Below are 27,419 nucleotides of genomic sequence, written 5' to 3' on the forward strand. Positions count from 1 at the left end.
TCCCTCCTCCCACTGAATGCCCCTAAACAAGGGCGTGTGTCTGATCAGGATAGCTAAAGGCTTAAGCACCAACGCAAATAGCAGGGGCGATAGAGGGCACCCCTGCCTGGTTCCCCTGCTCAACGGGAACGCCGGCGAGATGTGGCCATTGGACACCACCTGTGCCACTGGATTAGTGTAAAGCAGTCGTATCCAGGAGATATATTTCGACCCGAAGCCCATACGTGCGAGCACCTCGAAGAGGTACTCCCATTCCACTAGATCGAAAGCCATTTTCGCATCTAGCGAAAGGATCACCGCTCTTTCGGTGAGAAGGTGTGACCTCGCCATCACCCCATGAACCCTCCTGAGATTCAGCGCCGTGCTCCGATGGGGTAGAAAGCCTGACTGGTCGGGGTGTATCAGGGTGCTCAGGTGTGGCATCAGGCGGTTGGCCAGAAGTTTGGCCAGGATTTTGGCTTCTATATTTAACAATGATATCGGGCGATATGAGGTACATTCGTCCGGGGGTTTACCTGGTTTAGGTATAGCTACGATCGTGGCCGTACGTTGATCTAGTGGCAGTTCAGCCCGTTCCCTACTATCCAAATACATGTCTAGCAGGGGACCACTAAGTTCGGTGGCCATCGATTTATACCATTCCACCGTAACCCATTAGGTCCCAGTGCTTTGCCTGATTGCAGCGAGTGAATCGCCAACAGGATTTCTTCCTCAGAAGGATCCTCCTCCAACTCCTGCGCAGCCTCCGGCGGTATGCCGGGGAGGGCAATGGTCGCCAGCGACTCCGCCGCCATTTGTGCAGTGACAACATGTTCCGGTGTATATATGGCGTGAAAATGACGTGCCAAAGCACGTACTATGTCCTCCGGGTGCGTTAGGACGTGGCCATCAGTATTAACGAGTCTTGGAATCCCTCTCGCGCCTCCTTCCCTCCTATCTAACCATGCCAACATTTTCCCCGCCTTGTCTCCTACGTCGTAAATTCTATGTGCAGTATTCGCCATGTAGCCCTTCTCTGTCATTCTCAGGTGTGCCTGGTATTGCTGCTGTCGCAACTGCAGCGCGTGTGTCGTGCTCGGGGAAGGGTCCGCCATGTGTGCCGTGTTAGCAGTGCGGAGTGCCATTTCTAGCTCCGCGAGTTCCTTCCGGGAATCACGCTTGTGTCCCGTAATGGCCGCTATCGCCGCCCCTCGCAGGACGGCCTTGTAGGCTTCCCACAGAATCGACGGGGAGGTCACCGAGCCACTGTTTTCTGCAAAGTAATGTGTCGTCACTAGTTTCAATTTCCGTCTTACTTTAGGGACCTTCAGGTAATTTGGGTAAATGGGGTATAGCCGTGCGGTTTTTTGTTCCCTAGTAGCGAGGGTGAGAGCGACCGGTGAGTGGTCAGATATGCCCCTCGGCAAAATGTCTATCTTGTCAACCATGCCCAATCCTCCCCCCAGGAACAGAAAATAGTCAATGCGAGATAGGCTATTGTGGACCGTGGAGTAGAAGGTGTGTTGGGTCGCCGTGGGGTGTAAATGTCGCCATACATCAACAATGCCCAACGCATCCAGGAATTCAGGAAGAGGTGAAAGTCCTCTAGAGCGCGCTCTAGCGGGAAAGGCGTCTAACGCAGAGTCTACGATGGCATTCAGGTCCCCCCCAATGATAGTGTCACCCTCAGGGAGGTCTAGCAGAAATTTACCCAGTGCAGGCAATGTCACGGAGTGTAGTGCCGGGGGGACGTACACCGATACCACATTAAGTGGTTTACCCTCCCATTGACCCTGTATCGCCGCGAAGCACCCCTGGTCGTCCATAGTATGGTGTGTGAGTATGAAGGGTGAAGACTTTCTCAGCAGTATCCCTGTCCCCCTGGACCCTGAAGTGAAATCTGCGTGCGTTGCCATCCTGTATCCGCGCCGATCAAGCGCTTTGCACGTTGACCCTGTAAGGTGTGTTTCCTGGAGTAGTACCACATCCGGGCTTTGCCGTTTAATAGCCTGCAGCACCAGGCCCCTCTTTATTTTGTCACCCAGTCCCCTGACGTTCCATGTGAGCATGCGCAGAGGGGGTACCCCCACCGTTACCGCGGCATTCCCAGCGGGTGGATCCTGAATTAAGTCAGCCATGAGACCGGTTTGAGATTACTGGCAGCAATGTGTCGGTGACTGGCGTGATGAGGGCGAGGAGTATGCCCCGATCTAGAGTGACTTCAGAACGTGTGAAATGTGTGATGACCAATACCAAAAAGACAAACAGTAAAACTTTACCCCCTTCCCCCCTCCCTGCTCCCCTGCCCCACGGAATTCCCGCCCGTATCCCCAACTTGGCAGAGTGCTTAATCCCATCCCTATCCACCTTACTTGCTCGTGGGGTGGTGAGACCCCCACAGGCATCGGCCAGTGCCCGCCCTACTCAGCTCCACCAGCTTCAAGGTCCCAATGGCTATAGCAGGCTGACACTCAAGCAGTCCAAGCAAGTCAGCCCCGAACAGGCTGTCCAGAATCAAGTGGGTCTCTTTCAAGATCTGAGTCTAGTGCCGTCGCTCCTTCTTCGTGCACGGGGCTTCTTGACGGTCGGTCCGGCGGCCCGCCGCTGCGCTGTCGTTGCCTGTCTCGGTGCGGGCGTTGAGGTCGGCCCACCTGTCTCCAGCCATCAAGCCAGTCCCTAGCCACCTCTGGCATGTCAAAGAACCACGCTTTTCCTTCGGCCACAACTCGCAATTTGGCGGGGAAAAGCATTGAGTACTGTAGGCCTCTGTCGCGCAGTGCTTTCTTGACTTCCTACGCCTGGCCACCTCCGCTGTGTAGTCCGGAAAGAAGGCCAAAGTTGAGTTCTGGATTTTCACAGGCGGGGAGATCCTTGCAGCTTGCAGGATTGCGTCCCTGTCCCTAAAATTGAACAACCTGGCAAGTACAGGCCTCGGAGCGGCGCCCGGTTTGGCCGTTCCACCAGGAACACGGTGCGCCCTCTCAGCAGAAAAGAAATGGGACAGACCTTTAGGTTTCAGCTGGTTTTTGATTAGGTCCTCGACGTATAGGTCCATTGCTGCTTTACCCTCCGATTCCGGCAGGCCTAGGATGCGGACGTTGTTTCTCCTGGAGCGCCCTTCCTGGTCATCAAGCTTCTCCTGTAGCTGCTTCGTGACCTTCTCCATGCGCTCCATGGCAACCTGTAGTTCTGAGGTGTCCTCAACGAGCGATTTCGTTACCACCTCCACTTGCGACACCCTCTCCGCCATTTTCTGGAAGTCCGCCCGAAGCAGAGTGACCTCGGAGGAGATGGAGCCCACTGTCGTTTTGACCTCAGTGAGGGTCTTCATAACGTCCTCTAATGTCACCTTGGGAGCACCTCCCGTCTCAGTAGGCACTCCAGCAGAATGGCGGCCGCCACTCTGGGGTGGCCCCTGATGGTTGAACGCAAATTTGTCCAGTTTCGCCTGCGTTGACGCACTTCTATTGCCCTTGCCGGCCATCGCTTTGTGGCGACTATGGAGGTAAATGTATCCGGCTGTAGGGTCAGCCCTCAGCTCATAAGCCGTTCAATCCCCGCAGATATCTGGCAAGCGATCGGGTGTCGCACCGGTGTTAAGGGGGCGCCTTGTATCCCCCACAGGTCTCGGAGATGTCACTGCCGGTCTTTGGGAAGCGTTAGCGCCGCCCGCTGTGAGGATGAGTCCGCACCCCCTGTAGATCGTGGTGCGAGCAGGTGCGGCGTTGCGGCGTGTTCACAGTCGGTTCCTGCCGGTGGGCCCCCTATGGCTCCTTACCGTCCTTCCTCGTGCTCCACTACTGCTCCACCAACGCTGGATTGTCCACACAAGTAGATCGCTATTCAATGATGCCCCCTGCCAGGTTATTGGGGCTCCGACTAGCCCCTTCGCCAGTGTGTGGTTAGCCTCAGAGTAGCGGCCCCCCAGGTATAAGGTAGGGTTCCTCAGTGTAGATCGTCGCACCCAGGCGCAAGAACGGCGCGTTCAGCCGCCCGGCCTCCGCAAGATGGCGCCGTCCGGGACCCAGGGAGGCTCTCGACCCCACCGAGAGCCGTGTTGCCTTCAGGAAGTATTCCGGTCAGTTCCAGTCCCAGCAGTACCCCCAGTCCACACCGGGGGCACGTTCCAGACCAGTGGTGTGGTCGGTCAGCCTCCGTGTCAGAGTGCGGCGGCGGCTGCCCGCCGCCACCACGTCCGGGCCGAGAAGGACGAACTTCCGCCCGGGCTCACCAGCTACCCTAGGTCGGTGCAGCCAGGCAGGCACAGGCCCCAGCACGTCGGCGCGGAACGGAGCAGTTCCCGGCGTCCGATTTTCACCGGGGCTGAAACAGGTTGCGCCGCTTGGGTCCCTGAGCCAGTGTCGCTCCTTCGAGCGGGCAAAATGACGGATGGAAATACGGATACTTGAAGCGGGCCGTATAGCCTGCGAGAGCTCCCGCTTTAAGCTGCCATCATGGTCGGCAGTTGGCCACGCCCCGGTTTACATGTCTTTAAGGTGTATTCTGCCTTGAATTGCAGAGAATACACCTGCAGTCCTGAGGAATGTTGAGATTCCTAAAAACTCAATGGAGTCGCCCTCAATACTGAAAGAAGGGACGGGATGTCCTTGTACTAATAACATAAAAAATCCCTCTTCAGTGTCACTTAATTTGTTCCATTTGAATAATCAGAAGAAGTTACTCAATGAATGATCAAAGTCTATAAATTGTTAATAAAACAAATCCTACAAATCAGCTTACATTAGACATAAAACAACATACTTAATATCAACCTACAAACTGAAGCAATCCTTGAGCCGAAAGGAAAACAAAGAAGAAAGCATATACATATAGATCAGTCATCATATTAAGACATTGATTCTATAAAAATTGTATATTATTCAGTTTCACAAATAATAAAAACAATGGGTACAAAAAATAACACTTATCCACTTTATGCTTTGAAAAGTATCCCCAATCATAAAAACAGTTGATAAATTCATAAAATTCTCATGATCCTAAAAAACAAATTGAAAATCAATAAAAACGATGTTCCTGTTGACATAATATGTTCAGTTGCATCTGTCAGCGCAGCGTTTCGTTGAAACCATCACCTTCTTCAGGACAAACATTAATTTATTCAATTATGATCACTATAGAATAAACAGAAAAATTATCAATTAACTTTGTATTTGCAGTGGCTCAGCCTCAAAGGACTTCCTATATTAGCTATATTCTGTAATCAGTGACTTTTCGTCCCAATTTATTTACAGAATAAGTTTATTAATACAATTAAAAGATTAAAAACAGTTAAATGTAGGTAACTTTACATAAGGAAATTGTTCTGCATTGGATTCCTAAAGTGTGTACCTACTCATGATCTCTTTACATTTGTAAAACTCCCTCTAAATATTTTATTCAAACATCTAAACAACTACTAATCATTGGTCCAATTCTACCGATTTACAAAGATATCGCAGTAAATACTGGACTAACTTCCCAGAGAACACTCTGTAATAATTAAGACGGAAACCAAAGAACCATACCTTTCTATTGGGCAGATTTGATATCAAAGAAGATTCTGCAATTTACTTTGTAGTGTGAAATCATAATTAAATCTTCCACTTATAACAACTTATCACAGCCCCCTATTAATTGTTGCGTACATAGGGTTCTGAAAAAATGGCAAAACCTCCAGTTAGATATAATAGTGAAGATGTCTGGGATAGTATATGCTGAATAATAACCCATAATACATAATCTGAAAGAAACACGTTAGTTAGATTCCTTACCTTCGAATAACCCCCGGGCGTCAGACTGGATCCGGAAAATGTTGCGTAGCAGTACCCCTGCGCGTCGGTAGGTGTTGTCTGCGGCTTCGCGTCAGTCGTCGGCGCCAGGATGACGTCGTCTGAGTACTTAGACGCCGCCCTCGCGCGCTGACGTCAGTTCTTCTTTTTTCCGTGCCAGCTAAGCGCAGGTCTGGAGAAAGCAGTACCTTAGTCATTTTTTGACTAAAACTTTTTGATCTCTTCTCGAGTCTTCACGACTCTCGGTGCCGGTAGGGAATTCGCGGGTTCAAGCCCTGTACCGACTGTAAGCGACTGATGTCGGTTACCGATTCCCACCGCCGGTGCCTGTTTTCCCTTGAGGCCGACCACGATGAACGGTCGTGCCCCGACTGCCGGGCATTGACGTCGAAGGCTAGGAGGGAGCGGTCCCGCAAGCGCCTCAAGCTCCGGCAGTCGGCCCCGCGCCGCTCAAGGTCCCGGTCCAGGAGGGGGTCGAAGGACCGGTCGCGGGGCCACAGTCATTGAAGCTCGGCGAGTTGACACCATTCGTCGGGCTCCAAGTCCTCAGGTAAGAGGCACAAGAAGTCGAAGAGACTCCGTCGCTCTTCTGACTCCCAACCCCCCCCCCCCCGCCCCCTTACCACCCCCCCGACACTCGCGCGACACGGCTGGGGCTCCGGGCGAGACCGGCTCTGCAGGCGCCGCGGCCAGCTCCATACCCGCCGGTACCTGGGCTGAACGCGACGCTGGAGGAGATCGAGGCCTTCCTCATGGCCATGAGGTCCCTCTCTCCTCCGTCGGGTCCCGCAGTGCCTCCGGGCCCTGCAGCCCCGGCTAGGAGTCCAAGCGGGCCGGGTGCTCCGGCCCCGTCGGGTGCTTCAGCCCCGGTGACTTCGGTCTCGACGCCGCAGGCTCCCGCTGGATCCGGTTCCGGATCCGGGTCGCCGCTGGTCGACCTCATGACCCCGCCGGCGTCGACCCCCAGGGTGTCGCCCCGGCGCCGCCCCCGCATGACGCCGTCCCTGATCCCTCTCGGTCCGGATCCGGCATCGGACCAGCGTCGACCGAGTGCTGAAGATCAGGCGCGACCGGGCCCAAGTCATCCTTGTGGCTCCGGAATGGGCACGAAGATACTGGTATCCCGAGCTACTCAGCATGTCAGTCGATCCTTCAATTCATCTGCCTCTTCAGGAGGACCTTCTGTCGCAGCAGCAGGGGACGGTCCTGCACCCGAACCTGTCCAGTCTCCACCTCCATGCGTAGAGATTGAGCGGCGACAGTTGAGGCCATTTGACTTGCCTCCTGTAGTCTGCGATGTCATTCTGGCAGCCAGGCATCCCTCCACAAAATCGGTATACGCCTGCAGGTGGAACAAATTTGTGGCATGGTGCACAGCAAAGGCTGTGGATCCACACTCTGCCCCTCTTTCTGAGGTTTTCCTCTTCCTTCTTTCTCTTGCCCAGCAGGGTTCTGCTCTGGGCACTATAAAGGGCTACCTCTCTGCCATTTCTGCCTTCTTAAGGCTACCTGATCAGCGCACTTTGTTCAAGGCCCCCGTTGTAAATAGGTTCTTGAAGGGCATCACTCATCTGTTTCCTCCTGTTCCTTTCGTGATGCCCCAGTGGGACTTGAACCTTGTTCTAACTTATCTGATGTGCGCTCCTTTTGAGCCACTTCATTACTGTCCTCTTCGTCTTCTCACTCTTAAGACTGCATTCCTGGTTGCCATCACCTCTGCCAGGAGAGTGAGTGAGCTCCAGGCCCTTTCTTCACAACCTCCCTTCCTTTCTGTCCATCCGGACAAAGTTGTGTTGCGGACGCGACCCTCTTTCCTGCCCAAGGTAGTCACAGCCTTCCACATCGGGCAGTCCATCACCTTGCCCACCTTCTTTCCACCTCCGCATCCCTCAAAAGAGGACGAGAGGCTCCACCGTCTGGACCCAAAACGTGCGCTCTCATATTATCTGGATCGCACACGTCAGTTCCAGGTGGATGAACAACTCTTTGTTGGTTACGTGGGCGCTAAGAAGGGACGGGCGGTGCACAAACGGACCATCTCTCGGTGGGTCGTCTTGTACATCAAGATTTGCTACTCTTTGGCGAGGAAGGAGCCTCCTGTTGGGCTGAGGGCCCATTCCACTCGGGCCACCGCGGCTACTACTGCCCTGGGCCGGGAAGTCCTCTTGCAGGACATCTGTCAGGCAGCTACGTGGGCCTCGCTGTACACATTCGCAAGACACTACTGCCTGGACAGCCAAGTCTGGAGAGATGGCTTCTTTGGCCGTTCGTTCTCCAGGACTTTCTGGTGTGATCTTGGTTCGCAGACCCACCACCGGGGTTGGTATGGCTGGGGTATCTATTCTAAGGTAAGGAATCTAACTAACGTGTTTCTTTCAGATGAGCAATTTACTTACCTTCGGTAACGATATATCTGTAAGAAACATTAGTTAGTTAAATTCCTTACCGCCCCACCCATCCTCCCCGTTCTGCGAACCGATATCTAGGGTAAAGGTCATCCCTTTCAGGGCCCTAGTTTCATGGCACCAGTGTCGGTTTTTATCATGACTCTGCGTTTCTGGTGCGGAAAAGCTGTGCATAAGAACTGACGTCGGCGCGCGAGGGCGGCGTCTAAGTACTCCGTCGTCATGCCGACAACGGACGCGGATCCGCAAACGACGCCTACCGACGCGCAGGGGTAATGCTACGCAAAATTTTCCGGATCCAGTCTGGCGCCTGGGGGTTATTCTAAGGTAAGGAATCTAATTAACTAATGTTTCTTACAGATAGTTAAGGTAAGTAACTTGTTTCTTAGCAGCAATAAGGATTAAAAATTATGTATTGAAGCATGATCCGTGGTATTGTTCAGTGATAACCATAGGTTGTGGCAAATCAAGCCTGAAAATTTGAAAATAAAACCGGATCTTCACTACCCTGTTCCTGCTGAATGAGACCAATTATGCATGTTTGCATCATAGTACTTACATTTTGATGCACAATGTATTGAGACTCAGGTTGGCAGTTATATTTTCAACTCCATTAAGTGCAAAGAGCAACTTTTATTATTTAGTTGAATTATTTTATTCTCTGATTAGGTGATCTCTTTAGATATATAAAAAAATATATACATCCTATTATTAATCAGGAACTTAACTATGTGCCTTTTGTTGTACAATGTTGCTGGTACACCAAGGTATACCTCTTCATGTATGATGTTCGTACTACATGAGGTTTTGCAGCGTGAATCTTTTCGGGATTCAATATGCTGTGCATTATTCCGCCATCTAGTGGTTGGGTCCGGAATCGTAGTATTTCTTCTTTTTTTTTTTTTTTTCGTGACCTGGTGGGCGTCGACATACCATTTGGTGTCCTTCTGTGACGTCGACATGCTTCCTCCTGAAGCTCCCACCTTTGGTCACCATCTTCAGATTCTTTTGTTCCACCGTTGGGTCTGGATCGAGATAGAAGGAGCTCCAGAACTTAGAGAGAAGAATCCACGAAAATCATCTAGAAGAGCAGGAAAACAACTTATCGACACACCGGCCTTTGAGGCGGTGAACCGGAACGCAGAGAAGAGGTGAAACACCGAAACTTCGCCGTCTTGCGGAGAATGCACACACAGGGGGCTCCCTGGGCGCTGTAATAGACAAGACACCATTCAAGTTCTGTGACAATTGCCACCACAAGTACGCACTGAAGGACCAGCACCCAGTCTGTAACCTTTGCTGCGTGCTCGGCGTTCACCCCGAAGACGTTGAGAGTGAGGGATAGGCAAAGAAGAGCGTTGATATATTTAAACCTCAAATATGTTATTAAACCTTATTTTTGTGCGAGCTTTACCAAAAACATGAATGATAATTACAAGGCAAAGTTGTGTAAACCTTTTTAGATCTGTATCCTCCATCCTAAGCAAGGTTGTATACCCTTCCGAGGAGAACAGCAACAAACTACACATTTTGTAATTCAATCTTTCTACTAGATTACACATGGCTTAACTAATGTCCAGCACTTCATGGTCTCCTTTAAGAAACCTTGCGCTTACCGACTCCAGCTGAATACTGCCTGTATGTAGAAAACGGTCCGCTTCAAACAGTTGCACATCCGAATACTCCGCTTTAAATAAGACGCGGAAAGATGACTTATCAAAGCTCTTTGTAACCGAAGAGCATACCATGTGACTTCAACTGTGTCAAGTACATATGGCGGCCATCTTAAAGAAAAATTGTTCCCCAAAATACATACGATAGTAAAGCATCATTCGATCTACTTTTTGCTAACTCCTCCATTTGTATTGGTTTCTATTCTAGTTCTATACTTTTCATGAAATAAATGCGTTATGAAAAAATACGCCATCGAACGTGCGCTCGTGACTAAAAAGAATCGCCGGGCAGAATTTCCAAATTGTAGTCCATTGATGCTTTTGTGTCCTACCTTCATGTATGTTTGTTGCTACTCTTTCACTATTCTTTAAATATAAAAAAAAATGAATTCAGCAGGGAGGAATTTTATAAAACCTATTACACTCTACAATGGAATTATTAATCTACAGTGGAATAATTAATCTACATTAAATTAACGGGTGCATGAATGAATCCCTCTGTTACTAGTTAAACAAATTCTTACCAAGGATTCTCATTTTAACAGTACCTAGATTAAATCACATGCGGTTAGATGACTTTACCCCTAAGGTAATTCTACAGAATGCCTCAGAACCAGAATAAAAAACTAACATAGTCTGTCTCTCATCCTTAAAGTGGTGACGAATGGGATAGGTTTCTCATTAGATAGTTCTTTCTGGTTGTTTAGTCCTCTTTTATGAGTATCAAATTTGGACATATAATACTGTTTTTTTTTTGTTTTTGTTTTTTTCCTTTTAGCTACTGCATCTCCACCTCTAATGCTGATCTGTATTCGTTCTAAAATCGTCCATTTTAAATCTTTGATCTTATGGTTCATGGTCAACCAATATTCCACCATAGTTGCATTTTTACGTTTATTATGAATTGCCGACTTGTGTTCATTCAGCCTAACATGTATGTCTCTGGAGGTTTCCCCTATGTAAGCCTTACCACAACGAGAGATTGAGATAGGACACGTTCTTGGTTCGGCAATTGTTCATCCTGTTCAAATAGTTTGTAAGTCCATCACATCTAATGGTGTCCCCAGTTATCAGATTGGGGCAATTACAGGATCCGCACAAATAATTACCGTTGAGACATGAGTTATATGTTATACTCTATTGTCTTCTCTCATATCCTTCTCTATATGTATGTACTAAACAAGCTGAGGAATGTTAATCTTTGCATTCATGGAACGTAGGAGCCAAACGCATTAAAGGAGAGGGGTCTGGTCAGGATGAAGGACCTGGCCTTAGTTCATTGTCAAAAGGTTACGGGTTGTTGGTAGGTGAATGTGGTTGTATTCTGACAGCAGGAGAAGCACAAGGAACCAATGCTGTGTGGGCCACGTGGGGCCTATCCAGATGAGATGACACTGCTCCGCTTGCTGAGAACCTTTGTTATTGAAGGTATCCAGGGGAGGGGGTTGGAGGGGGGGGTATTGGAGGTACGTAAGCCTGGGCCATCTGTCAAAAGGCTTCCCCCTCCATCCTGGATGTGGATGCCAACTTGCATAGAACGGACATTTGTGGTTTTTGTTTGTTGCTAAGCGATCTAGAGCTGGTTTGCCTGTGAACGGGAAGATCTTATTTAGAGCAACTGATCAAACACCCGTTCGTGGAGTCCGTTTACAGTTCTGCTTGGCATGTCTGCTAAGCGATTGCTAGTTCTGGGAACTTGTTCCGCCCAAAGAGTTATTCTGTGTTGGCCAGCTCCAGATTTCCTGATCTTCCTTGGACAGTACCAGTGATCTTGTGCCGCTTTGTTCACATATTGGATGCTGGTGGTATTGCCCTTGTGAACTAAGACCGAAAACCCTGCTATCATTGGCAGGAAAGCTTTGAGCCTGAGTTAGATGGCTTTGAGTGCCAAGCAATTGATATGTATAGACTTCTAGAGCAGAGACAACTTTACTTGAAATTGCAGATTCTGTACATGACTGCCCCAGCTCTCCAGGGAGGCATTTGTAATCATTACGAAGTGAAGTATATGAGGATAAAACGTGAGGTCCTCTGACCGGTGAAAGGCCTGAGACCAACAGGATAGAGCTTCCATCATACCTGCTTGAATTTCACCAGGCCCTTGAACGATCCTTTTGTTTAAATCTTTTTGTAGCTGCTCCGGTAAGGCTAATTTTCAGGCGTGCAAAAAGATCATATATGATCACTCACTGAGTACATGATGCCCAGAAGCTAATTGAACAGACGTACTGAAATGTTTGTTTTTTCAGTTGGAGAGCCAGTTCCTAAAGCCTTTGTGTCTTGTCCAGGGAGAGAAAGTCTGTCTTGGACAGTTTCTAGTGTTGCGTCCCAGGAACAGCATCTTCTTGGATGGAGGAGTTGATTATCTTTCATATTTCACAAGGAGACCTAGCTTGTGAAACAACTTTAGGTAAGCCTCTGTGGCATTGGATGCTTAAAATGCTGTGGGTGTTTTATCAACCAGTTGTCCAGGTAGAGGAATACCCGATGACGTCCTTCCTGAAAAAAAGCTTCCACAGGGGCTAGGCAGTAGGTAAAAATGCAGGGAGATGATTTGAAACCAAATGGGGGAGCTTTGATGCATGGGTGGGAATGCGGAAGTATGAATCCTTTAAATTCAGAGCGGTCATATGGTGACTGGGAGGGTGAATGACCACATAAAAGGATTGTTTCTAGAAATGCTTGTTTACTTTCCGGAGGTCCATGATTGATAGCCACTCCTTTGTTTTCGTGTCTGTGAGGAAAAAACAAGAATAGAAGCCTGTTCCTTGCTGAGAAGGTGGGCCTTTCTCTATGGAACATTTGGTTAGCATAGCTAGCACTCCCTTTCGGAGCAGATGGAGATGAGGTGGGTGCCCTTGTTTTGGAGGAGTGATATCTGGAATCTAGGTGAACTCTAACCTCTGACCGATATGTGATCATATCGAAGACTTATTTGCCCAGTGCTATTTTCCGCCATAGATAACACCCTTTTGGAACTGTTTTTCCCACAGGATGGCATAAGCAGCACCAGAACATTGTCACTCTAGGTAAGCTAGAGCTACTGAGAGGGTTGATAAGTCCGATACCTCTGATAACTCTTTTGTGGTTGTTTCTTACGGGTGTCTTTCGAAATTATAATGTGCCAAAGGATCTTGCGTTGTTGGTCAATCTTGACTGCTTGCAAGGCGTCGTCGACATGCTTGCCAGAGAATCTCGCTGTGGTAAGGTAAAAATATTACATATATTTGCACCTCAGGTTCTAAATGTTGTGGCCTTGACCCAACCTTGGTGTCTGAGGACCACTGACCCTGCCAGTTGTGGGTATTCTATTGAAGCTATATCTATAGCTCAATCTATGTTTTCTGATGAAGACGTTTCGCCCCCTGCAGGATCTTTTTTTTTTTTATTCATTTTTTAAAAAAAATCCCCATTTCTGCACTTTGTCTTCTGGCAGAAATTCTATGTATGTGGTATGTCTGACCATATCTGGTGGTGATACCTACCCCATATTGCCAGTGAGTTAGCAACCCACACAGTAGCACCGGGCATACTTAGGAAAGTCTTGCTGGTCAGGCGGGGTTATGAGTGACAGGGTTTTTCATGATTGTGATTCCTCCCGGATATATCCACAATTGGAATAAGTCTCGCAGATTTTCTATTTAAAATCAGTAAGAAAACAAACCAATTGCTTGTTGGCTATTGGAAGTTGGAAGCATTTGCAGCTCGATCCCTCAGGGTATGGAAACAACCAAAAAACATCTAGTGGGGAATCCACTGGTTGTGGTTCTTCTCTCTTTCATCCCCACATGTGAACGGGTCGTTCCCAGGAAGCATGGCAGTATTTGACACTGGGATCATTCTTGGAGTGGCATGAGCATCAGAGTATGCTGACATATCAGACACAATGTGACCTTGCAGGCTTGGGAAAGTGTTTGTAGTAATCCTGTAACATGCCCTGTAGGTCTAGTACTAGAGCTACATGGACCTGATCATGCTCTGAAGTGGAAGGCGGGGCAAAGTGGTGAAATTGCTCCACATATTGCCTCTCCATATATTGCTGACTGGTGTAGATGTGCTCCTATTAGTTTCCTTAATTCTTGGCATTAAATTATTCTGGATTATGTGCCTTTTGTTGTTTGTGACTACAGTGCTCTTGTCATCGTTTGTATTACCATCAAGTTTGTTGTCGACTAGGTGGACGTAGACTAGGTTAACATCAGCAATATTTGACTGCGGCGAGGCCTTAGTGGTAGACAATGCAGTCTTAGACAAGGCCGATGAGGTTATTAGGGCTTAAAATCCACATGCATAGTTGAGCAAGATTTAATTATGACTTGCAATTTTTGGGGACTATTCGCCTGTTCTGGGGAGCTGATAACAGGTTCTGCTTGCTCACAAAGTGAAAGAGCAATAAATATTCCTTTAAATCTTTTATCTGGTCACCTTTGCTGGCTTTCAGAGACAGAGGTCAAAAGTCAGTTTGTCTTCCTACATTTATTTTTCTTTCTGTGACTGAAGTTAGAGGATTTTGTAAAGTGAACTGTGTGACAATTGAACTGTGCAAAGCTTGTGAAATGAAAGGCTGTAAGAGGTCAGGCTTTTTTCCAACACAACACTGAAATAGCTACAAATTGAACTGTTCAAACATTTTAAATGTGTTCCACTAGTTATGAAGATACATTTTTGTAATTCTGTGGTGAAAAAATATTTTTATAGGATCAAAAATAATTAGAACACTTTAATTGGTGATGTGCAAATTAGTATATTTTTGCTGGAACCCAATTTTTAAATATTTATGCGCTATTATCACTTAAACTACATGTTAGTGGGAAAGTTTGAGGCCATTTCAATTGGAAATATGCTATCTGTAAATGACAGTGCATTTCCACATCCTGCTTAAGTAATATATTTATGAAAAGTGAGTTTTTAAACATGAACTGGGAATTACTATTGCTCTTGCCCAGATGACAATGCTATTAGTGAACTATGAGGCAAGCCAGGGATCATGTGTACCCTATATATGGGCGCGATTCTTTTTATACATGGAGCAAACATTTAGTCTAGTAAAAGGTTTTTTGTACAGCAGAAATTGTGAAATTGCATATTTGCCTCTTATGTGATCATAAAGAAAAAGGCTGCTCATAAGACAAAATATTTGCCTAGGATCACACAATTTGAGACCAGTTCACGGGTCAAGTACATTACTGATAAGTCAAGTAGATTATTCAAATTACTAGACCTGCAGATATAACATTTTAGATTTTTTTGAGCCCTGGTTATTGTAGAGGAGGCCGTTGTAAATGACTGGCAGATGAGGCCGTCTTAGACCTACCATTGTGGATGAGCCAGTTGTGGATGAGTTAGTTTGAGGCCATCCGTAGACTAGGATGTAATAGTCGACATGGTTGTGGACATCGATTTTGTCATCTTAATTGTTAACTGATTTTGACGGCGGTTTTGCCGTAGACGCCTCCTTGTCAGGGTATAAGGACTTCCCCGATGTAGTGTTAGGGCTGAAGAGGAAGTTGTAGGGTTTGCCTCTGAGGTCTTTATCTCCAATTTTTGTCTCTGTGAGAAGTGCCTTAGGAAGACCAAGGGAATTCTTTTTTATGGCTTTTCTGCTCGCTTTCTGGAGACCCTTGGTGTGACAACTCCCTTTGTCCTCTCCTGTGAGGTGAAGGAGTCCTCCCTGTCCTCATTAGAAGTGACAGATTTCAGTTTCTGTAGTCCCAATAATAGCAAGTAGTGTAGTTAGTGCACACCCTATTCATACAATGTAAGCCACGAAAGTATATCAAAGTTAAACCAAAAGTCACGTGCTGCCTGGTGGGTGGGCGGCCAGCCCGAAAAAGTAAGCAACAGCTAGTGGAAATCCACTGGTATACCAAACGCACAGCTGTGATTAAAGTATGATACTTTAGTGCAAAGTAATTATAGAATTTGTGATATAATTAAAACAACCAATTTTTCAGAGAAATCAAATCACTAGATGAATCAATTTGTAGTCATTTCATTTTTGAAAAACATAATGAATGTTGCATAGTGGTATCATACAAAGAAAGCACAGAAACATTGTACAATTTACACTTTGATAAGTCAAGTGAAAACAAAACTTTTTTGTATACTTCATAAACAATTATATTAAATCTTCTTAGTTAAGCCCAATGCATTTCGGGATGATGTCCTTTCTTCAGGGGCACTGGTAATGAAAAGAAAGACATACTATAAGAACATCACCACTACGAGATAATCATGATAATATAGACAAGGTATTGCACATGTACAATGACCAAGGATTAGCGATGTACAGAGCATCCTAATGTACCTACTGGTGGTCAAACCCGAGTGGTGCTCAAAGAAGTATACGTTGTTTTTGGATTACACCTTTTCAGCTGACTAGGACCTTTATCCTTTGAGGCTAAATTGCGAAAATTAGCCATGAGATTCAAAGGGGAGTATGGGGTCACCCAATGGTGTCTTATTAGTCCTAGCACATACATCTTGGATTTTCAAACTGAGACTCAATGTTTCTACCTGTCCAAAAGGTGCGCAAATTTGACTTATTAAATGCAACCTTACCATTTAATAGGTTGCCATGTGCTAGTCCCTGGAGATTACGGACAACACTCATACCCACTAGGCTATGATCGCTCAAGTCAGTTGGGAACACAGTGTATTTCGAACAAGCCCCAAACATTTCATAGCAAACTATCACATAATCAAGTAGGCTCAACTTGAAGAATGAATGGAAGGTATAGGGGCGGAATTCCCAGCTGGGGACCGTCCATTCAAGATAACCAGACCACACTTTCTAAGGGTTTTCAGTAAAAAAGTCACGCTTATCTGTTATAGTTTTTTCTGGTAAAGGAATCTCGAAAATGGACCATACTTCTTATTTTTCAACATTGGCAAAAGTTGAAGAAGCAGAAATGGAAACCTTTCCATTTAGATCACCCATGATAATTACCAGGGGACAGTCTTCAACCATGCTGGTGTCACAGACGAAAGTAAAAAGACTCCGTAGATGGTCTAAATCTTTCCCTGGCAGAATACACATTTGCTAAAAAAGGATTGACAACCTCTCACATCTTGGCAGTCCAATTTCAAGCGCAGACTTTAATTTGTTGGATGAATTAAAAATTCCTTATTACAATTCAGTGTTCTTGAGTAAAATCGCCACTCCCTTAACCGCCCACTAGCGTGGCCCCTGTCAGAATGCCTTGCATTACAAGAGATTACAAAATAATCAGCCAATCTAAAATCAGTACATATCCAGGTTTCTTGTAAATTTATAACTAATGGGTTAAGACTTCAAAAAATAAAAAATTTCTTCATCATGGCCCAATCCAGCCATGTTCCACAGCAAAATTCGCCAGCAGTAGCTACCTCAGCAGCTCAGTCTTCTTTGACGAGGGACGAGCGCTATTCAGGACTCTCGCCACCCAATTCCACTTCAGGAGATCATCCTTTGACTCAGCAGCTTGTTTAATAGGTGGAGCCCCACCCCCAGCCCACATGAGACAATATCATTAGGATTCCACTGTCTGAAGGACTTTACTGGGCCCTGTGTGAAAGTGCTCCTTTTGACATGGTTACCCTCCGCTTTTTGCCAGGTAGCTGTTGCAATTTTGACTGAAAGGTTACGAGTTCCTTCCAATCAGGTCCCCAGCACCAGTGTTGTTTCCCTAAACTGTACAATTGTTCCACAATTGGCAAACCCTTTGGAATCCCTTGCAATTCCCTAGTAAATAATACCCCTGGTACCTAGGGCATTTGACCTAAAGAGGGTTCCTAAGGGCTGCAGCACAACTTGTACCACGCCAAGCACCCCTCATCAAGCTCATACAAACTGCCATTGCAGCCTGCATGTCTTGGTGCAGAGAAAACCAAAGAGACAACATTTCACACACCCTTGTGTTAGTATTTTCAATAATTGAGCATGGAGTACACCGTTTTCATTGCCTCCAGCATTAGAGTATGGAATCTTCTCTTTGGCATGGTGTGGCATGGGCAAGCTGAGCACTGCTGGCTTGTTTACTATTGTTGCATTTTTTCATTATATCGCAACATTTATAGGCTGGAGTTGTGATTGGCAAGATAACCACTGCTTGGTTTTGAACTGCCCCTGAAGAAGGGTGGAAGCATCCGAAATGCATTGGGGATCTACACGAAAGCATGATCTGACACTGTGTTCGATGTTGAGAATTAATTTAAATACCAATTAATGTGATGTAACATTGTTTGATTAAGAATGCACTGTTATGTTTAACATTATGTTCATGCGTTTAAAAAGAAATTTATTTTTGGGAAACTATATTATGATACAGATTATGGATTGAAATTGTAAAACTATGAATTGGCCTACAGGCTTTTTCGTAGTGTGCTTTATTTCTAGAACACCTTCGGGTCAACGGGGTGGATGTAGGCACACATCCCGGTGTGCCATACTAGCCAAGACTACATGCGATATACACCCCTACGGCAGGCCTTAGAGCCCTAGGGAAGTGTGCACTGTACCCATGTGAGGGCATAGCTGCGAGAGCGGATATGCCCATGTGATATCTAAGTTCACCCTTCGATATTACTAGTGCACATGGAAGCCATAACGAGTACATGGGCTGGACACTTGTCATTACGAGTTCCCGAGCAACATGATGGGTTAACTGTACCCCAAGGTGTTATGTACTAAACACCTTGTCTTAATAATCCCACACTGATGTCAGTGACGGATTTATTAAGAAATGCACACAGAGAGCACCTTAGAGGTGCTCCCTGAAAATCTACCGACTACAAACTAGTGTGTTGACTGACTGGTGTCGAACAGCCAGCCACTCCCAAGGCGGGCCAGCTGATGCTGACACCACTTTTGAGAATCCTTCATCTTGTGTTGGCGAGAATTAGCCTATTAGGGCCAGGGTTATGCACACTTCCCACAGGAAGTGGTAATATAGAGGGTGTAGTCGCCCTACAGATAGGCAGCCTACTTCCTACTACCCGGTACGCCCCTAATGCCCCTAAATTGAGTTTTTATTTGCCACCCCTTGATTCTGAACTTCGGATTCGATGGACCTAAAGATGAAGTTGACAAAGAGCTGCTGAACCCCAAAATAAGAGTACCTGCTGCGGAGTTTTGGTGTGACCCCCTGCCTGTCGCTTCAAGACTCAACCAAGGTGAACTGTCTCATCCTGCTGCAGTGTGGCCTCCAAGAACCCCAGAGGACTACCAAACTGCACAAGAACTCCCCTGCAGGTACCGAAAGCCCAGAGTCCGGAACACAGACTTGCAGCTCTGTCCCGACTGGCGCAGCACCCACTAGGAAAAGGTACTTGTGCCTTGGAAGGTCAGATCGGTCTCACCACAGTGTGGAAGCACCAGAACTAACCGGAGCTGTGCAGTACTAATCCCTGGGGTACCGGACGCAATGCAAGCAAGACCAACATTAAAGAGTCCAATCAGGACTTCAACTGTACCATAGCCGAGCAGCCACCAAGGGACATCAAGACCCCTGAGACCAACTTCGAGAGTGTCCCAGCAGTCCTGAATTCACCCCTGCCAGCTGTTGGCCCCTGACCGCGAGGAGCACCTTTATGCACTGGGCCGACCAACCTACCTGCTCTGCACCAAGCCTGCATGGCCTGGGTAACGATGAAACCGCTATGCTCCCTTGTCCTTAAGGCCCTTGCGACCCTAGCCCCTGTTTGGGAGCTCTCCAACTTGCCCCTAAGTCCCCTTGTGCAGCCTGTGTTTAGAGGACCCCCCTTCTCCGTAGCCCCATCTACCAACTCCCTGCGGACTTCGGGACGCACTCGACCAACTGTTGGTAGAACATTGGACCTTGGCTTCCTGCTACTCTAAATCCAGAAGGCGAACCCCTACAACTGTGTATGCGGTGTGCTTTACCTACCTGCTTTTTCCTCCCTTAGGACTGCATGGTGTGTAATTGCGCACAACTTTGAACTATTTGTTTAGCTTTAATCATTTATAGGAAATACAGTACTTACCTTTTGAACATAGTTCTTGTTTCAAAAATACGTATAAAGTTAATTATTTTTCTACCTTGATCTCTGATTTATTCTTTGAGTGTATATCATTTTTTTGTGTCGGAGTACAACAAATGCTTAGCACTACCCTTTGATAAGCCTAACTGCTTGGCCAAACTACCACCAAATGGGAGCATTAGTATTATCTGTTTTAGCCTCTGTAAACCAAGTGCAACCCACTAGACTCTACACAGTGTACTTCTTTTTGGTACACTGTATAGAGAACCATCTTCCTACATTGGTGGATCACAAGAGGGGTCTACGACTTTTTGTTTGCTGATACCAATTTGTCAATAAGTGCCTATACTAGTAAATTTTAAAAATTGCATTTAGTTAAGTGATTTTTGTAATTGGTCGTTTTTTATCTAAAGTTCTAAAATTAACTGGGCCTTGGTTAAGCCTCTGAAGTTTAAAACTGTTTTCTATTTAAAAAGTTACTGTAGTTAAGTCTAAAAACTTGTTCTGATTTCTTTCTAGCTTCAAAAAGGTCCCAACGTTAGTGTGATAATGGATCTTGCAGAGGATGTGGCTAAGAAGTTCGACCTTACCTCTTATCTTCAGTTTACCTTAAAGCAGCTAAGGGTTCTCTGCAAAGGATACCAAATAAAACTGGCTCAAACCCTACCACTGTAAAGCTTCAGAAGCTGTTGGTAGAGTATGAGCAGGCCCATCCTACTGATGAGGCCACCAACCCTGAGAATGAGGGTGGAGTGAGCGAGGAAGATGCCCCGAATATGCCTCAACTCAAGACAGAGGACAATGTACCTCTATCTCAAAAACGACCCACTGTGTCAAGGGTACCTGATTCTAGTGAGGATGGCTCAGGTAGCTCAAGTTACAGAGATGGTGCCTCCGAGGAGGCGAGCCTTCTAGAGAGATTGGCCCAAAGAATAACCCTGGAGGACAAGATACTGGCCATAGAAAGGGCAAGGGCAGATATGGGTTTACCACCCATAAATGGTGGTAGCAATATAATACCAGGTGACAGAGATGAAACCTTTGACCTTAACATCCTCAAAGGATTGTTCTCAAGTATACAGAAAGTGAAGACATCACAAAATGGTTCACAGCTTTCAAGAGAACCTTTATAGCTACGAAGGTCAACTGGAAGTATTGGGGCTCTCTCCTTTGGGAACTGTTCTCTGGTAAATGTTGGGACAGGCTCCTTACATTAAACGAAGCAGATGTTTAGTCATATGACCTCATGAAGGGTACCGTAATTGAGGGCTTGGACTCCCAACTGAAGAATATAGAATTAGGTTCCGAGAGACTCGAAAAACCCAATCCGTCCTGGATAGATTTTGTAAACTTTTCAGTGAAGACACTAAGTGGCTGGTTGAAAGGTAACAAGCTGCAGGACTATGATGGGCTGTATAATTTGATCATGAAAGGACACCTATTAAGTAATTGTTATCAAAAGAAAAGTTGCACCAGTCCTTGGTAGACCTAGGTACAATTTCTCCCAAAGATTTGGGAAAGAAGGCGGACCACTGGGTCAAGACCACGTGACCGAAACGAACACTGGTGGGCTGATTTAAAGAAAAGGGTTACTAAGTCTCGCAAAGTGAAAGATTGTGAAAATCAATAAAAGTAAAGAGTTTTCTTAAGTCCCCCAACAACCTGCTAAGGAGGGTGGGCCCCAAAACTATTCACAGCCAAAAACTGGGTACCAAGGGTAAGAAATGAAATACCAAAAAGTCAAGGTGTCACAACGGTCAGTCCCTAAAGTGCAAGGTGTCGCAACTTTCAGAAGACTGGACACCGCACTGGAGACTGCATGTCCCAAAAAGAATCCCCCTACTACTACTCCTCCAGGTAGCACTGGAATAGCAAGTCACTAAGTGGGTTCCCTATTGTGCCTTGAGAAAATCGGAGTGTACACAAAAGCTACACTTGTGTCTGAGGTTGGATGGACCTTGAAACCTTAGCTGTTTGGCCTACTAGTATGGAGAAATACAAACAGCAGCCCTTAATGAGATTAGAGTAGATGCACTGAGATTCAGGTGCCAGTGTTACCATGGTGACAGAAAAACTAGTTTCTGCATGACTGTACCTGGCTTGACACTTATCCAGTCGCCAACGCTGACTGTTAAGGTCCATCCCATTGTGATGGTGACCTTAGAATGGGGAGGGGTTACTGGTCTGGAACGGGTAGTGGTCTCTTCTGCAATCCCAGCTAAATGTCTGCTAGGGAATGATCTGGAGTCCTCCGCTTGGGCTGTTTAGCTTAAATCCTATGCAGCCATGCTGAGAATTCCTGTATGGGTGTGCATAAACCCCGAACACAGAGCAAGGCCCAAAGTGAAAATGAGGGTTGGTCCCTCATTTCAGGCTCCAGTACCTCGAAGAGAAAAGGTAAGGAGTCTCTCCTTGGGGACAAGACTGATCAGCCCCAGAGGGAACTGAGCCCCAGGAACTTGGGCCTTACACAGTAGAGCCCTAGGCTTAGGAGGACCCTCTACTGAAGACCCACCTGGCAAGATCTGGCTTGACTCATTCTTCCATCAGAGAGCACCTGGCAGCAATTTCCAGGTTTAGGTGATCCAGTAATGCACCTTCTTTATGGTCTAGTCAAATTGTAAAACAATTCCTCATGGGCCTATTCAAGATTTTTCCTCTAGTAATAAATCCTTCTCCATCTTGGTACGTGCTTGTGGTGCTGGGAAGAGCTCATTAAAACACCATTTGAGCCCATTCACTTGGCAGAATTGAAGTACCTTACGTGGAAAACTGCACTTCTAGTGGCTCTCACATCTGCCAAAAGAGTAAGGGCCAGATGTAGGTAATCCCAGATTACCGATTCTTAAATACCGAATCATACGGATTCGGTATTTAAGAACTGGCAATCGGGATGTAGGTATTTTTACTGAATCAATTACCGATTCGGGAATATTCGGTAATTACCGATTCAGTAATTGCCATTGATTCCTATGGGCCTTGAGGCCCATAGGAACCTATGGCAATTACCGAATCGGTAAATACCGATTAGGTAAAATTACCGAATTGACAAGGGGGACAGGGTGTCACTTTGACACCCTGTTGCACCCCTGATTCAGGCTTGTGTGCCATGTGACACACATACATGCCCTCAGGGCATGCATGTGTGCCACATGGCACAGGTGTACATGCACAGATGTGCATGTACACAGGAATTTGTTATTTACCATGCAATAGTATTACATGGTAAATAACGAATTCTTAGGGGCCTGTGGCACTGTTTCCAGTGCCACCTACATATGGATTTACCGATTCGGTAAATTTACCGAATCGGTATTTTACAGAATCGGTGAATTTACCGAATCGGTAAATTTACGATTCTGTAAAATATAGGCCCCCTACATCTCAATCACCAAATACCGGTCGGTAACGGCCGAAATCGGCCGTTACCGACCGGTATTTGGTGACCTACATTTGGCCCTAAGTGACATTCAGGCCTTTACCGTTAAGGAACCCTTCCTTCAATTCACGTCAGTGTAATACTTTGGCCCAATCCTACCTTTATTCCCTAGGTGCCATCAGACTTCCACTTGAACAAACCAGTGACTCTTCAGATATTCTTCCCAACTCCTCAAACGTCTTCAGAAAAATCTGTACATTCACTAGATGTCAAACGATGTCTCAAATTTTACTTATACAGGAACAATCAAATCTGCAAAGCGGCTCAATTGTTTATGGCTTATTTTGGCATCAGAAAAGGTCTCCCAGTATCCAAGCAGACCGTTGCCAGATGGATTGCATGCACCATTCAATTTTGTCACTCACAAGCAGGAAAGCCATTACAAGACAGTCGAACCCCACTCCACCAGAGCGGTTACCACCTCTACAGTTGCTGGTGTGCCCATTCAGTATATCTGCCAAGCAGCAAAGTGGTCTAGCGGGCACACATTTATGAAGCATTATTGCCTGGATGAGACTCATAAGACTGATCCACCTGTGGGACAAGCCGTGTTCTGTTTCAATAATGGGAGACTCTTACCTTTCCCAATGTCCGGTAAATGTTCATATGCTATTATTGTTCTTTTGTTGCGTTACTGTTCTGATTAAAGCATTGGAATCTATTAAAGATCCAGTGCTGAAGAAAAGGAGTTAATTACCTGTAACTGTAGTGCTCTAGTATTGGTATCTTTCATAGATTCGCATGCAACCCACCCTCCTCCCCAGAGAGGCTCCCTTTGGTATTTTTTATGTTCAGATGTGTGTGTATGTATATATATGTAGATCTATGTGTGTGTGTGTGTGTGTGTGTATATATATAGCCTCTTTTTAGAGTATTCTAGAGAGTACTGTTACCTGATTGCCTAACAGTTGTAGTTTGGTCCTTTTTTTTAAAAAAAAAAGGAGATAGGCTATAAAACCTATGGTTCATTGCCATTCTGTTTATTGTAGTAATACACATTATTATAGTACTGCGGGACTCCCACTTCAACGACGGGGAATGATTTAAGCATGTTAATATATGAAAGATACCAATGCTGGAGAGCTACAGTTAAAGGTAAGTAACTAATTTTCTTGATCAATATTGGCAAAGCCAACAGCGTGATATTGCTTTAAAAAAATTAAACTAGTTTGGGGATGTGAGTGGAATGCTGGCAAGGGTATGAAAGGGATGGAAACAGGGCGGGCGCAGAGAAGTGCAGTTGGCAATCAAAATAATATGTGAGACAGGAAAGTGGAAAGCAGTAGGGGTGAAAAGCACACGACAGACAATGGTGGGGAAACACAATGCACTCGGAATGCTTCATAAAAAAAAAAAATACGTTCCTGAAAAGCAGACACTGGCGGAAGCATAAAAGCATCCAATCATAGTAAGTGAAGAAGCTGTGCTCCTTGGGAGGGACAAACAGGAGTTGGTTGAGATCAAACAAATAAAACCGTTCGACAAAAAGCAAGAAAATAAGTGACAAAAACCAATGAAAAGCAACGGGCGGAGTTGCTTTTCAGGTAAGCAAGTAAGATGCCCCCAATAAGCCCAGAGGGCTTCGACCTAATTACAAGGGTAAGTAACGTGGGTCATGTGAATAAGATCATTTGGTTGCACAAATACAGAGGACCTTTGTTGGTGATCGCGTCTTCCTTAGGTTTTCCTTTATTGAATTATTTCCAGAATAATCAAGATTTTACTAGTACTTGCTCTTCCATTTCAGAGGTCTTAAAATCCTTTTTTTATTACTTTTGTTTTTCATCTGTGTAATGCGTTTTGTTTGAGTGTTGTATCCTGATGCGTTTTGATAATACACAAACTTTGAAATGATATCCGTCATTAAAACTAGTAGTGGCGTGTAGGTTGTGGAAACATTGTCAAATAACGTGTCTGAATTCTCTGCTTTTCTTCTCATGCCGCACAGAGGAGTCCGAGGAAGGTGAGGCATTGCCCGAAATTAAATCTCCTCCCTTCATTCCCCCTTTCAATTACTTTACCTCTGAACATCGGTTAACTTCCTAACACGTCGCTCCATGTTTTAGGTATTTTCCAAACTGTTCGACGTTTGTCGCCGTCGGATGGCGCGTCGCCCCGCGATAGCGGTGCCAAGATACAGACTGTCGTCGAATAATAACAAGAAGAACTATTAGACCAACCCTCTCTGCTTTACCTTTCTCTCTCTCTGAAGTGTTCACACTTAAGCTGTACGACAATAAAAAGGACCGAATGGACCGCTCTGCATAAATGCGGACAAACATGCCAGGGTGATGCTGCAGATAGGCACTGGAATTGCACATCCATTTTGGAACACTACCGTGGGTTGAACTGGTGACCCTCACTTGTCCGCAGTCTGCAAAAGACTAACCTCATATTATAGCAGCACAACGTGTTTATCATATCCGTTCATTCATCCTCATTTTTCAGTTGACAGTATATTTTCTTTTTCTTGTGAATGTATTTACGTTAATGTGAGTCATTCCTTTTCCATTTTTGCTTTCCTCATGTTTTGTTTTGCACATTCACACTGCAGGTACTGAAGCCCCTGAGCGATAACCTAATGGAGGATACCGTAAGACAGACTGTTACAAACTCCATCAAAGCAGGCCTCACTGAACAGGTGTGTCACAATGCCCGGTTAAAGGCAGACTGACGCTTCTTCGCCTCTTCAGCTTTGCTCTCCTGCCCTTGACTTGCCTGCTACACATTGAGAACTCAGTAAAAAAACCAAAGTTTACAACGGAATCTCTAGGTTTCATTCTCGCGTGACTGACTCCACCGGATGCGTCATCAAGAGGAGATGCTGGTTTCTGCCCAAGTGCCCCTGCCTGTGACTCTGTATTAGTGCCAAGGAGGCTGGCCGGCGAGTTGTAAATGTTAAACTAGCATATTTTTCTGCACCGGTTTCCCATGCTCATCTATCCATGCTTTTCTCCTTTTCCTTTTGTCTTTTTCGTTATCTTTGCCTTATTTTATTCATGTGAACCATGTGTCCTGTGCTACGCGGATTTCAGGGAAATTGTTGTTTTAGTTTATCTTGAGGCAATCCTTTAACCGAATGTATGTAGGCTTACGATGTCCCGTTGTTTTATTTTGAGTCCGAGTTTTTGGTTAATTTGTATAAAGGTTTGGACTTGGTAATAACTGACACTACTGAAGTCATAATTGCTTCACTCCACTAAAATATTTATATTGTTGCTTTACTGCCTTTTGCTTCCAGTATTACCTAGCTGCATGTACATGGTTGTCCAAAACACTGCTGAACACTGTCTAAGTTGTAGTGAGATCACCTATTTCACCTTGGCCTTTCAAATTCAGCAAGCCTGCTCTCCTGAAAAGAATCGGAGCACTCAAAGATAGGGGAGTAATCGGACTGAGAAGTTCAGCCTTCATGTACATACAGATGCCATGGATTCTATTGGGAGTAATTTCATCCAAAAATGCCTAAAACAACTTTAAATTATCTGTACAGAGTGTTTGTTTTAATTTTCTATAAAATGATAGGGCATGTATATGAAATATAAATATATAAATACACTTTTTGTATCGAGTTTTTGTAGTCCAATGCAAAACCTGGTTCTGTAGTAGACTAAGTACGTCCCTGTAAAGGAATGTTAGTGGCTCATGTCAATGTGTGAATGCATTAAGCCAATTTTGGAAGTTTTTGATATATTTGTGACATTTACCTGCCATGAGCAATGCAACCTCACCCCCTTGGAAAACAACAATGGGAATGTTTTATTGTGGAACTGTTTTTTGTCCTCTCTCTCAAATTTTAAAAATGATTTCTTGTAATTTATTTTCAGTTGATAAATAAAATCACGTGTATATATGAACTTAGGTGTGGACCTTTTCTGGCTCTGCTTTAGACTTTTACCTGCTTGATTGTTTCAGTTTTGCAATTTTATTGCAGAGATTTTTTCTGTTTCTGCATGTGAAATGAATTGGATATTTGTAAAGCTCTCTACTACCCAAGGTCTCTTGGTGCTGAATACGAAGAAATCAGGACAAGAAATCAAGTCAAGGTAGGTCTTAAGCTACTTCAAATATTTAGATTGGTGCAAGTAGATATCCGATAGACTTCAAGCCCATATTCCTTACCTTAGAATATTCTCAAGCGCCAGTCTGGTTC

The 27,419-nt window shown here is 45.6% G+C and overlaps 1 protein-coding gene across 3 annotated transcripts in view; it reads left to right on the plus strand.

Annotated features, from left to right (window-relative positions):
- ATL2 (atlastin GTPase 2) overlaps positions 1 to 27,123 on the plus strand; it is a 614,707-nt gene extending 587,584 nt beyond the window's left edge. For 2 of the 3 annotated variants that reach the window (XM_078649021.1, XM_078649022.1), the window contains exon 13: positions 25,821 to 27,123. In XM_078649021.1, coding sequence (XP_078505147.1) covers positions 25,821 to 25,940 — 120 coding nt within the window. In that variant the 3' untranslated portion in view covers positions 25,941 to 27,123. Of the gene's footprint in view, positions 1 to 25,214; positions 25,230 to 25,332; positions 25,560 to 25,820 lie in introns of those variants that run through there. The other variant, XM_078649023.1, reaches the window with a different exon arrangement.
- The last annotated feature ends 296 nt before the right edge of the window (positions 27,124 to 27,419 follow it).

The sequence above is a fragment of the Lissotriton helveticus genome, chromosome 6 (assembly GCF_964261635.1).
Source record: "Lissotriton helveticus chromosome 6, aLisHel1.1, whole genome shotgun sequence".
NCBI lineage: Eukaryota > Metazoa > Chordata > Amphibia > Caudata > Salamandridae > Lissotriton > Lissotriton helveticus.